The 14,098-nt window shown below is 36.9% G+C and overlaps 1 protein-coding gene across 1 annotated transcript in view; it reads left to right on the top strand.

The window, feature by feature from the left end:
* The window catches only part of XRCC4 (X-ray repair cross complementing 4), a 180,545-nt gene that overhangs the window by 109,010 nt on the left and 57,437 nt on the right, over positions 1–14,098 (top strand). Inside the window, exon 6 of the mRNA XM_075726894.1 lies at positions 2,414–2,558. Within this exon, the coding sequence (XP_075583009.1) occupies positions 2,414–2,558 (145 nt within the window). The remainder of the gene's footprint in view (positions 1–2,413; positions 2,559–14,098) is intronic.

A 14,098-nucleotide genomic window follows, 5' to 3' on the forward strand; every position in this document is an offset into this window, starting at 1 on the left:
CAGGTCTCGACTCAGCCATGCTGGTCTCTTCCCTTTGTTGCCTGATTTCTTACACGTGGGGACTGAGAGCTCTTGTGCTCTCTGGAAGGTGTCCTTAAAGATCTGCCAGCTCTGTTCTGTTCCCCTGTCCCTGAGGACCGTCTCCCAGGGGGTCCTTCTGACTAACTCCTTGAAGAGCTGGAAGTTTGCTCTCCTAAAATTTAGGGTCCTGACTGTACTCCTTGCTTTTCTCATAACCCTCAGGAGTCTGAACTTCACCAATGCGTGATCACTGCAGCCCAGGCTGCCTCCAGCCTTGACATCACTGATGAGCTCAGTTGCACTGGTGACCATCAGGTCCAGTATTGCATCCCCTCGGGTAGGGGTGTCTATTACCTGGCTTAGGAAGTCATCCTCAATGCATTCCAAGAATCTCCTGGATTGCCTACAGCTCGCCGTGTTGCTTTTCCAGCAAATGTCGGTGTGGTTGAAGTCCCCCAGTAGGACGAGAGTCTGCAAGCATGAGGCCTCCCGGAGCTGGAGGAAGAAGGCTTCGTCAGCAGGCTCCCCTTGATCAGGTGGCCTGTAGTAGACACCAACCACAAGGTTCCCTTTGTTGCTTCTGTCTGTATCTTGTCTGTACTGGACTTTGAAACTTGTTAATTAGCTCGTGTCTTTGAAATATGTCAGCCAATACCTGTTGTCACCCTTCAAAGATCTGTAAGTCTGTGATCTCATATAGTGCATGCTGGTAAAAGCGAAGAGGTTCTGATATTTAAGCATATGCTTCATTGGAAGCAGTGGTTGCACTGGCTCTAGGGAGTCTCTATTTATATGTTTAATTTAGTATTTTTCTTGGTCAGAAACACTTTTTTTTTTTGAGAAACAGTGAAAATATTACTTGTGGGTTGCATATTTTCTTCCTGTTTCATTTTCAGTAGACATGGATAACAACTGTGAAATAAATGAAGAAACAGGACCCATTATTTATTTTCTGTGAAAACCTTCGGTGTTGAATCTCAAATTATGGTGTCTTTCATCTGTGTGAAGATTAAACCTTACTAAAACACACAGAAAGTAATAATCAGGGAAGTTACCATACTAGCATCAGCCTTAGTCACCACATTATTGTTTAATGTATTTCAGTTCAAATGTGTGCTGTTCTGGACATCATTATGTTGAAATTTCAAAGTAATTAAAGACTTTATTTTTAAAGCATGCATACCAAATAAAAGCATGCTACAGGATGTTGGCAGCTGGAATAAAAATGTCTACATATCTTCTGAGCACATTAATAGCAAGAGAAGGGAGGATTTGAGCTTAAGGAAGGATCCAGTTGTCTTGACTTTTGAGCTTCAAGTAGATAACTGTTAAAGCGGAGAAGGAATTTTTTTTTAAGTGTAGATAATGCATCTTTTATGAATTTACATGATAATATAAATGTGAACCAGGTGAGAAATCGTAGGTCATGCAGTAATGATGAAAATTAAAATCATAGGAAAATTAACCTGGCAAAGTCTACTTTACTTTACTTTCAGCAGAGGAATCAGTGGAAACCTAGACGGGTTATCCAGTTTTGGGTTGCAGGGTGTTAGGAATTCTCCCTGTTTTCCTTTCAGAATGCAGCTACTCTTTGGCTCTTTGAGATGTTTAGTCTGAACCAGGGCCACCTGTTCCATATTTAGAGTACTAATCCAGTGTTACTGCTTTTTATGCATGGGTTTGCTCCAGATGGGTGATTTCTTGTCTCACTGAACAGATTTCAGGCTGTCCATCGGTCTTTCTGGCCATTGCCTTCAGGGAGTGTCCAGTAGAACCTCTAAGGATTTATTGCCTGGAGGTCCGTGGTAGCAGAATGACTAGTACATTACAAAATATGGTGCTTGATCACAGCACTAAGCTTCTCTAAAGGGTTTATTGTAATGAATATTGAAAATTGTTTTAAGTCTTTTTTGTTCTGGGTGTGTATTGCTGTCTATACTGCAGACCAAGAATCTGAACAAAACCATGCAGTAAGCAGAACACTCAAGCTCCTTTCCCTGTACCACATGCACATCTTCCTCAATTATTCTGTAGGTGACAAAGACTAACTTCAGGTAGGTGAAACTGGGCTCTGTAGGCTACCTTTCTATTTACTGTAGAGTCTACAACGAAGAATGAGGAGACCATCACTATGTTTCTGGTTTATAACTGCCCATCTTTCCATCCACTGACTGCAAAGAGATGTCAAGGGAAGCTTATCTTTCTAGTTTGAATTTGGTCTTTTTGAATTCCTGTTTATGTCATCTGTTTGTTCTGAGAGCAACTGCTGTCAAATCTGAGTCCATATTAGTACAGAGATTTTAATAAAAATAAACAAAAAATATTTTAAGAATTGTCTTGTAATACTTCGTATTCAAGTTCTTTTCAACTTTGGTCTTTTTTCTTTTGGCAGCACCAGAACAAAGGGATTCCCTTCTGGGTAGCCCAGATGTCATTGACACCGCCCCAAGAAGAAAGCGAAGACAAAAGACAGCAAAGCCTGCTGGGACAGGGGCTAAGATGGCTGCTTATGAGACAGAACTGCCAGCCAAGGAAAAGTAAGCAGTTTTCAAATGTATTGGAATGTTTTTATATTTACAGATGTCGGAGGGTTTGTGGTTTGGGGTTTTTTGTGTTTTCTTGTGCAGTTTCATATTTCAGACTGAGTACTGTTGTGTTACATTCTGTATAGTCATTTATAGTAATTTTACCCAACTTTGAATAGATGTGAATGATTAAATTGTCAGGCCCGATGAGTTACTGATTTTAATACACCTCTAAAGTGACAATTGTAAAATTCTTTAATTCACTCGGATAACTTTAAGCAAATAGATTGAAGCCTGCTAAAATGATGTTCTGTAGGTTACCATATAACCCTGCAGGATGCATTTATAGCAAGTGTCAAACTAAGATGGACAGCTTCAGCTAAGTTGTGTCACAGAAAGTAGTAGCATTATGAGTGTCTTGTTTCATGGTGAGGGTGGTCAAACACAGGAACAGGTTGCCCAGAGAGATTGTGGAGTCTTCATCTGTGGAAATATTCAAAACCTGACTGGGCATGGTCCTGGACAGCCTGCTCTGGTTGAGGAGGGAGGTTGGGCTAGGCAATCTCCAGGGGTCCCTTCCAACCTCACCATCCTGTGATTCTGTCTTTGTAAGTTCAGTGGAAATTAATTCACAATAACATTTCTAAGAGACGAGAAGAGATTTCTTTTGAAAATAAGATCAGTGGGGAGAAAAAAGAATTCAGTCTTAAACACAAGGGAGTCAGAATGTATAACACTTAATAAAAGTCTTTTTCTTCTTATATCACTCTTAACTTTTTGGAAATATTTTCACATGATCTGGGAGATGCTTAGTTATGCATAGAATTACCTCGGAGCTGCAATATGATTGGTGGTGTTTTCTTAACAAAATGATTTTTTTTTGTAAGATCTATGGTAAGTTAGTTTTGCAAATACTTATTTTCCCTTTTTATCTGTAACATCCGATGGATAATAAAATGTTTAAACAGATATGGACACCAGTAGACTGCAAAGACATTTCCCATGATTAGCAAAGATTTCTGTTTAAATCAGCAAGAGTATTATCTTATTTTGACATAGAAGGTTGTGGCTTGATGCCAACTAGGAATGTGTAAACTTACAATCCTATTTTGTTGGTAAAAAAAATTCTATTTTTTTAGAACGGTCTAGAAACATGTCAAATTCTGCTATTCTGTTGTTTTAGAGTCTTACAATGTTGTTTTAGAGTATTACAATGAACAACGACCTTTTCCCATTGTATGTAGCCAGTTTGATTTTGAGAATCTGGCTGTGTTTGCCTGAAATACAGTTTCACTTTTTTTAGTATTGATTGTGGAAGGAAAACCTATGGAGGCAAATGATTGCAAAAGGAAATATAGAGGCCTTGGGCTGAGTAATCCTCAGTGTATGAATATCCGAGTCCTGTGTTTAGGGGAAGGACTAAGAGATTATTGATATTTTTGTTTAATTCCTTTAAGTAAAGCAAATTTTAGAAAAAACAGAGCAACATTATGTTTTTCATATGGTACAAAGCATTTCTAATATGCTTACAGAATCAAGTCAGAGCTGAATCTGAAGAGTGGCTCTTCTCTTTGGCTATAACATAATTAGTCGTATTTTAAGACTTACCATATAGAACATCCATTCTATCAGTCTATCCCCATTTTTCTTTTTGCATTAAGTATGTATGAATCATACTGCAAACAACAGCTTTGCACTACAGGTCGCAACATCGCTTGGCATGTGACATGCCTTCCAGTACTGTGAAGGTGTATCTGACAATGAAAGATCCGTGTTTCTCAGTGATCCCATGGTGACTTCAAAAATCAAATGTGGTACTGCTCAATACTGGAATATGTTTTTTAATCCTTTCTTTAGTTAAAAATACAGTGACAGTGCTAATTCTCTGATTAGATTAGAAGATATTAGATCTCCCCATTTACCTGGAACGTTACAGAAGCCAAACTGTAATAATTTCCATTTTGCTGATTATTTTTCTCAGTGTCCCTGCTTAGATCTTGGGTTTTGACCTTCATCTTAAGTCTTTTGCCAGCTGCTAATCAAGCTTTCAGTCACGTTACTTGACTTGTAATTTTCACTTCTCTTCAGCTTGTCAAAAGTAGGGAGATGTAGAATCAGTACCATAATCCAGTTCACAAATACAGATGTTTCTTTTTGTGAAACTTCTTCAATAATTTGTACTCACAGAAGGCTAGATCCTACACGGTGCAAAAGGCTTTATCTTAAGCTGATGGTACATTGGGGTCCTGCCCAACATGTTTTCCAGTATTGTGTCACTTAGCAAAAAATTACTAATCCAAGCAAGCCACCCCAGCCTGCTGGGGTGGCGGGGAGGTGGGGAGGAAGTTAACCTCTAAATTCCTTCACCTTTGGAAGTGCTCCATCACAAATATGGAAGACTTACAGCCCTTGAAAGCATGTCATGCTTTTCTGTTTGGCAGGAGGATCAGATGACAGATTGTGATCAGATTTGCAAATGCACAAATGAATCCGTATTTTTGAGCTCTCCTGCACAGACCCGGAGAAAGATTTGATTGTTTACTTGTAATGGAAATACTTTAAGGTGCTATCACATAAAATCATATCCCACAGTTCTTGCTTTAACAAACTAGAGCTTATTTAGAATTATTTTCCATTTGCAAGTTTTGCTGACATCATCAGTGCTTGTTTCATGTTTGCCAGGCAATGAAAGGGCAGTTACAAACCAAACATCAAGAGCATAATGCTGTCTTTATATTGTTGCTTTGTAAGTCGATTGACACAAGGTCCTACATCAGAAGAAAAAAAACTCCTCTTTACTGAAAGAAAGAATCCAAGTTTTTCTTTTCTTTTTGGCTTTCAGATTGCTTTTTCAAAATACAGTGTTTTTCAACACAGTCATTCTTATCACATAATAGGAATTATATCTTAACTTTTATACATTTCTCCTAGATTTTAAAGTATGGTAAGAAAGTACCGTTTATGCTTATAGTTAAGAGCATCTAAAGTAAATACTGAGTCATGAAAAATGAAAGGATTCTATTTCCCAAAATATTTTAGATTTATGGATGTTGAGGCTACTTATGTAGCAATTCTCTCGTCCTTTGGAATGAAAATATATTCTTAGATATGACCAAGAATACTGAAAAGAATGCAAATAAACATCTGTCTAACATAGAAATTAGAGCAAAAGGAGTACTGCCTTTCTCATGCTTTGTGTGTGGGTGCATTGGCAGGAAAAGAAGTTGAATTGTGTTTATGTATGTAGACATCTAGTATTACTGTGACAATTTATTCAAGGACTAAATCAACATTTTTAATGAAACTTGGAAATGTGCTTGGGGTAATATTAAGCTTAATGATAGTAGTAGAGACATGAGATCAGCAAAGAACAGAACTAGGATTCGTGGAACAAAGTTTACTAAATGAACTGTTCAATTATTTGCTGAGATAAAAATGTTCTTTAGGATAAAGCAGAAATTCAGAATAATTAGTTGGTCAGTGAACTGCTAAGATTCAGGTTTATCCAGCTCCCTAGCAAGTTTTTTTCAAATCTGAGATATCCAATGAAAGGAAATGCTTCTTTAGGCAGACAGATGTTGCTTATATTTGATAACAGTCAAACTATGGCTTGCAATTTACACATTTTTAAAATGTGACAAAGGATGGTTCTTACAGTTCAAAACATGATTGAGTCAGGAAGTAAAGTAAAATTATTCTGATTCCAGTAAACTGTGATGGTATTGGTGAAGCTTTAACTGTAACTTAATATCTGGCAATTTCCTAAGGTGCAAAGCAGAGATAATATGTAAGTCAAGTTAAGATGCAAATTCTACTTTTCACAATTTGCATTTAATACTTGGAGGAGAAAAATTAATAAGAGCAATCCCAGTCCACAGTTAGAGATTATGCTTATTGACGCATTGCCCAAATCTCTCAGGGGACTGCATACGAATAACACTATTAGCTATGTAGAATATGCATTCAATATAGAGGCTTAAGTGTATGGCCTGTCAGCGTGAATCCTATAAATAATTGCTTGTTTCTATAATAATTTCACTTTACAAGTATTGGAACCTATTTGAGAGAAGATAGTACCTACTGAAGATGACAAATTTTTTAATATAATTTTACAAAATAAGCACAGTCATTGAATACAGAATACTTTGTGTAGCTTGTACAATCTGCATTCACAGAGTACAGTAGAACCCAACCAGTGCTGGAGTCTCTATAACTAAAACAAAAGTAAATGAGGAAACAGCTTGGTTTTGTAGTACAGATTACAACTATTACTTTGTTTTCACAAGTAAAAATCTACCTACTTTTGTTTATCAAAATTGTTTTTATTTAAAGAGGTAAGAAAAGCAAAACCTTTTTTTCTGTCTGTCTGCTATTTTTTAAAAAAGGATCTAGTTTTATGGTCCTCGTTCACACATGGGTTTCCTAGGAGGAAGGCTTTGCTGGATAGGACTCAAAATTTCTTTCAGTTATTCTGTATGTTTCAAAATGTAATCCATTCCAGCTGCTGTATAGTGTTTATAATTTCTTTGCTATTGAATGTGTACATACTGTTGAGGATATGTACAATTACAGAAGTGGTTTTGGGGAAAGCATCTTAAATACAGGAAAAACCATAATTATTATGGAAGCAAATATGCTGGATTCTCCTGAGAATAGGAGTAGAGACAACCGAAAAATGTTATTATAGAGAAAATGTTTCATAATGCTGAGAAGCAAGTGTTAAAATTACTTTTAGTTCAGTTGGCTGAGAAGTAACACATATTATTTGTTTGCCTTTTCTATAAAGAAATATGTGTTTACACCAAGCACTATGACTCTGACTTACTAGTTGTTCTGCATGTCAAAAATTTCAGTTTCATATGTCTATGTCTTCATAAGTCTAGTTTTGTACATTTGGTGTAGCTGTTACTGTCTTTTTTTTTTTTTCCAATTGAAATTTGACTTCTGCTTGCTTGATACTTCTTGCTTGATTGATAAAACTGAATGACTGTCAGAATCAGGCCTACATTTAAATTGAAGGAAAGAGATACTTTCCTTTAACTTCAGTATGTTCAGTTTCGCTGAAATATTGAGTTGCAGTCATAGGCCCATTGAATTTGATAGGATCTTTGCCACCAGTAATTTAAATCTTTTTTTTACCTATGAATGCTGTTTTTCTAGAGAGCTGAAAGTGTTCAATATACATCTAGGAGTCCTCAGAAACATCTGTATGAAGTAAAAAGCCATATTCAGATTGCTGACTGGGTATCTGGAAATGCCAGGAGTTGCCAAGGGGTGTTTTGGGCCACCTGCATTGCCATCACCTGCTCCATCAGAAGAGGCCAAAGAGAGAATGTCATTTTTACTCTAAATATGATTGTTACAGTCCTCATGCTCAGTGTTTGTTCTTGACTTAAGGGCCTGATTAAAGTTAGTCACACATGTAATTGTGGGCAGAATCAGCTGCATAGTTTTTGCTTGTTAATGATAAATGTGAGGGGTTTTTAATTTCATACTCTCATCTCTTTCTGTACCTTCAAAAGGTTTTTACAGTCTTCATAGGTATATATCATTTATTTGAAAAGAAAGCTTTTAGCATTATATTCCAATACTGTAATAAGCTGGACTTGACTTTGTTTTGATAACCTTCCACCCCTTTAAAAGCACTCGGAGCCTGTGGTGTGCCAGGAATCCCCTGGGGATCATCTCTCTGCATTTCTTTAATTTATTGCTTGTGGTTCAGATTTTTAAAGTCCTAATGTAAGATTTATTTAAAATGTGGTTTGCCACCACCAGTCATTCAGGTAGCAAAAACATAGATTTGTCCTGGAGTTTGGCATTCTCAGGGGGTTACATATAGATATCAGTATTACTGTCTCACACAAGTAATTCTTTCTCCTAAAGGTTTAACCAAGTGAAATTTGGATTCCACTGAAAATAATACCATAACCTTTCATGGTCCAGAGGGGGTATAAAGTTTACACCACAGTTATCCCCTTTTAAAAAAAGATATATTTGCGAGTTCATGTTGACATGTCACTTTTATTCATTAAGTGTATTTATTGAATACAATTGGAGAGAACTTGCAGAGCCTTGCATAGTGTGACAGAACATTATGATCACTGGTATATCAGTGAGTCAGTGTAGTGTCTGTGTACAGGAGTGATAAGCTCATTCCTGCCACAATGAATTTATGGAATGCAATGTTTAGAAAGTTTTTTATAATTAACTCATTCAGGCTGAAATGTAAACAGGTTAAGAAATCTCTTAGAAGCGGACAGTCAGGTTCATCTGAGACTCTAATGTGAGAATCAAACCAAAAATTTTTTAATAGCTGAATTAAGTCCCTTTTGTGTTTCATTCATGCTCAGCATTTTCTTATACTTTGGATGGTTTCTTTCTTTCCCTTTTAGCAAAGACAATGGCAGCAGCAATCAGTCACTGGTCATACCAGGCAGACTGTTTTGACTCACCCGTGCAAATATTAAAATTTGTACTGTAACTTTGTGTGGCCTGATGGGAGCTTTGATAAGTGATAATCCTCTTCTGAACAGTCATCTGTGAATATTTAAGGTTGCATAAGGATGGACTAGAAATAAGAGCTGTGTTTAATACCCATGTTATGTGACTTGTGGCTGTACAAAAATGGGATGTCCTCAGAGGAAACAAGGATAGAAGCCTTTGATTACAGTGCATAGCAATATTTGCAAAAAGAAAGTTGCAAAAAATCTAGAGTAATTCCATATTCCACTGGAATGAATAAGGCAGAAATAAATACAACACAGTACAGTTGCTTCTCTCTTGGTGGCACCCTGGCTTTCTATGCAGTGAGTGTCTTTTGTTTTAATTGAGCGGTAGATAATTAGGCTTCCACCATCCATGTAGGAAGGAATGATTTATTTCCATGCGAAGTGCAAGGAATTGGTATCCGCAGTCACCATTTCTTGTGACTCCCCAGGGAAAGATGGGAAAATATGAAGGCTGAAAGCCCGGGGCAGGGAAAAAAGAACATTGTCTGCTGACCTCCAAGGTTGCACTTTCTCCTGAGCAAAGTCACTCATCTCTCTAGTTTGTAGCACATCTCACCAATTTTTGTCACTAATAATAGCCTAATAATTGACTGCTGACTGAGAAGTTATTACTCAGTAAGACTGACAGGGCTCTACCCTGTGTTTTCTCAGGGCATGTTCTTTACAGCAGGATTTTATTGCTGTGACAAATCTGGTGAGATATATGTCTCAAATGATTAATCTATAATGTATTTCAGTGAAACTGGTAGCTGTGAGATTATAAGAGGATAGCTTAAAAAATGGAAACAATATCTTCTTCCATTACCTTTCTGATAAATTTTTGGTGGTTTTTTTCCCTTGCCTTTCTAATGAAGTTTTTATACTGGAATTATGTTTGAACTAAATTTTGTATTTTAAACCTCTCCTAGGTAGATTGTGGGTTGGTATAGTTTAATTTATCACGCTATGGATTAGTTTTGTTAAATAACGCGATCCCGGCTGGGGTATTTTAATGTGGGAGGCAAAAGAATTGCTCCTCAGGAGTAAATTACAGTAAGAAGGAGGAAAGATTGTATGTGGTTGAGCTAACCGGCAGTGCTGGAATATTTGTTGGCTTTTGATGTAGGCCAAGATACAATATTTTCAGTCTTTTAGGGGGAAGGGTGGGAAGCAAGAAAAGGAGATTGCATTAAAAACAACAAAGAAGGCAATATTTAAAATTCCTTGTATGTCCTTGTGATTAGTGTACAGCAGCAAATGTGCACTCTCTTTATGAACACTTCTGTAAAGGGCTCTTGATGATGATGTCAATTAAACCTCCATTTCCTAAAACAGGTTTTCAAGCAGAATTATTTTCGCATTACTTTTAATAGGAAGAAGCAGGTAATGTAGATGCCTAAGATTTTGATTATACTAGTTGGCAGGAGATTAAGACTAGACTGATGGAAAGGCTAAACCACCATGCTTGCCAGCTCAGTCCTGATGTCAAAGATAGACAGCATGGAACAGAATGAGATGAAAGTTTGGCTATATTAATGAGATAAAGCTGCCTCAAATATCTGTTTTTATTGTTCATTAGACTGATCATGAGGTATGTCTTCTTTACTGGATTAAATTAGATTATTCCATATAGCACAACTGTCTGTGAAGACCAGTAATTCCTTAGCTCATTATGCACCCCAGGAAACATTCTGGAGAAAATCCCATTCACAAAAAAACACTAAAACTCAGGATTTTGGAAATTATTTCACAAACAATTGCAAGTACTCCTGCTCCATTGAGGTGATCGCTCAGCTTCTGCTTAGTTCAGTGCACTTTTTGACAGTCAGATTCACTGCATGAAGCTATTAATCTTCTCATTTGTGTTTGTCCTTTTTCTGTACTTAACTTTTTAACAATGAATCATCCTTTCATCCTTCCTCTGCCCCCCAAAAAGGGCCCATCTGAGCAAAGCAGGGCTAAAAAGCTACCATTTAGAATTAGCAACACTTTCCAATTTCTTTATGCTAAAGTAAGTGATTAGCCCTCTCTATAAAAAACACAGAGCTAAATCCATGGAACTTGTCCAATAGTGACTTTGCTCCTCAAACAGTGAAGGCTGTGTCTAGATTGCCTGTTTGTTTTCACCTGCTGCATTTCACTGATTACTGTTGACTGTGAAGGCCTACATCCAGCCAGTAAGAAATATTGTATCAGACTTAGGTGACTTGCTAGACCTCCTGTATATAATGTGTAAACAGAGTACATTCAGTAACATTTTCTATGGCTTTCCCTCCATCTCCTTTTTTGTCTTTTATGGCAGGTTCATTAGATTTACTGTTTCATAGTTGTCAAGGATGATAGAGATATCGGGATATCGAGATATCGAGATACAGATATCGGGACATCTTCTGTTCCAGAATGCTTGAAATCTAGTGCAAAAACATAGGAAAACCAAGGGGAGAAGGACTGCAAGTAAACAGACCTGTGCTGAGTTTTGTTTTAATCCTGTGCCTACTACCTCACAAAGCAGGTTGGTCTTTCAAAATGACTTGTAGAAGGAGCAAGAAAAGGTCTAGAGAGGAGTACAGAAAAGGGTGCAAGATGACACTGGGCACGTTACTGAGTGGACAGATGAGAGGCAACATGGTGAGAGACACAGATTTGTGCATTTGTTTTCCTGTTTATCACGTATATATGTTTCCCCAAAGCAGCACATTAAGTGCTTGAGGTCTATGACAACAGATTTTCAATAATATTTAGAGCATCCCCAAATCTGGTCTGTATGGATAAATATTCATAAATTTATACACTGTGACTAATACATACGGTATGAGCAAATGCACTTTCACGGTCGGATGAGAGGACTCATCTGTTTCTGTCAACTTGTGTGAGGATTCAGCATGACATTAATCAGTATCCTTTTTGATGAGTTCTGCCATCTGTCGGAGGGTATATAGCACATTCTTATGCATCAGTCTAAAAACTTGTAGAATAAGAGAAAGAGTTGGACAAATTTCACATTATGTCTCTCTCAAAATAATATAACTACCCTTTCAATCTCCTTGAACATAAGTAAAAACGAGCTTATTAGCTTATTCTTACAGAATTAGATTAATACATCCTTGTTTACATAGAATACTGCTGGAAGACTTCCCTGATTACTTAATAACACTTAAAAAAATCCCTTACTTTATTCAGCTGCCATATCATTCATAACAATTTTCATGTAGCTATTTTGCATCATTCAAGCTTGTACATACAAATAATAATTTGAAAATTAATTACATGCTTGTATTTTCTGCAGATTGTTGACTGAATAGCAACTATTATAAGTGGACTTGGTATAAAGCAGAAGGAAAATGGTCCGTATTCAAAAGTTATCAGCAAAAGAATCAATGTTGTAATGCATGTTAAATAGCAGAAGTGAGATAAAATAAAAGGCTCTTTTCAAAATTACCTCAATGATTCAAAAGATGTCAAGTACTAAGATGAATTCAAATCTGACAATAATCTAACCATTGATATAAATATTTCATCCTGTATATTTAGAATGAACCCAGTAATAGTGACTAAAACTGGCAAAAAGCGCCAGATGTGCATGTAAACACTACTGTTTGATGAGGGTAAGTTTCATTCTAGAAATAGATGAGATTTCTAATGTGCTGCTTCAAAAGCTGATAAGTATTCAAGAGTATAGAAATAAATACTTTGTATATCACTTCTACCACTTATGTAGATATCAAAAAGAGAATTTGACATCAAAGTAAGAGACCTGTCTGTTAAATTAAAAAATGGTACATCTAGCCTTGTGTTTCTCTAAAAAAAGATAAAGAAGTTATTTAACATGAGAAACAAATTTGTGAGAAGGTTGTTGAAAAAGGTGATAATTGTAGAAGAAAGTTGAAAGAAATTTGGTTTAAGTTCTAGAACATCTATTTCACAGAGAGTGCTTCACCGAATTTAGCAAAACTTTGGAAAAAAGATGGATCTTTTTTTCCATATTGGGAAGTTAACCACATACTGTTTTGTCCTGGTTTTGGCTGGGATAGAGTTAATTTTCTTCCTAGCAGCAGGCATAGTGCTGTGTTTTGGATTTAGTAGGAGAAGAATGTTGATAACACACTGATGGTTTAGTTGTTGCTAAGTACTGCTTATGCCAGTCAAGGACTTTTCAGCTTCCCATGCTCTGCCAGGTGCACAAGAAACTGGGAGGGGCACAGCCAGGACAGCTGACCCAAACTGCCCAAAGGGCTATTCCATACCATATGGCATCATGCTCAGTATAGAAACTGGGGGGGGTTGGCCGGGGGGCAGCGATCGCTGCTTGGGAACTGTCTAGGTATTGGTCGACGGGAGGTGAGCAATTGCATTGTGCATCACTTACTTTATATATTTTTATTATTATTATTATTATTATTATTGTTGTTGTTGTTGTTGTTATAATATTGGTACTCTTAGCATTACTATTTTACTTTATTTCAATTATTAAACTGTTCTTATCTCAACCCAGGAGTGTTTCTCACTCTTACTCCTCCGATTCTCTGCCCCATCCCACCAGGGCAGGGAGAGTGAGCGAGAGACTTCGTGGTGCTTAGCTGCTGGCTGGGGCTAAACACAACATGTTTAAAGTTACCAGGATCTGAATTATTATTTGTCCACAGGAAGAAAACTGTTATCAACACGTATTTCACATTGCGGTCTGCTGCACTCCACTCCCCAGATTCGTAAGCAACATGGTAGAATATTTTCACAGGGGTTATTTTTTGCTTAGAGAGAAATATGCTACATTGTTCATCACTTCAATGTTCCAGTGCAACTTGCTAAACCTTGAAGTTGCACAAGTGTATAACTGAAGTCAAGTGATGATAAGTCATGTCATTTAGTTTCTAGCAGTGATATAGAATCATAGAATCATAGAATTGTAGAATTGCTTAGGTTAGAAAAGACCTTTAAGGTCATCCACTCCAACCATTAACCTAACATTACCAAGTCCACCACTAAACCAGTTAAGTGTAAAGTAGCAATTTCATGTTTCCTGGCTTGGTGGCTGGATTATTTATAATGAAAGTAAAAACTAGGAAT

Source organism: Pelecanus crispus, chromosome Z (assembly GCF_030463565.1).
Source record: "Pelecanus crispus isolate bPelCri1 chromosome Z, bPelCri1.pri, whole genome shotgun sequence".
Lineage (NCBI taxonomy): Eukaryota > Metazoa > Chordata > Aves > Pelecaniformes > Pelecanidae > Pelecanus > Pelecanus crispus.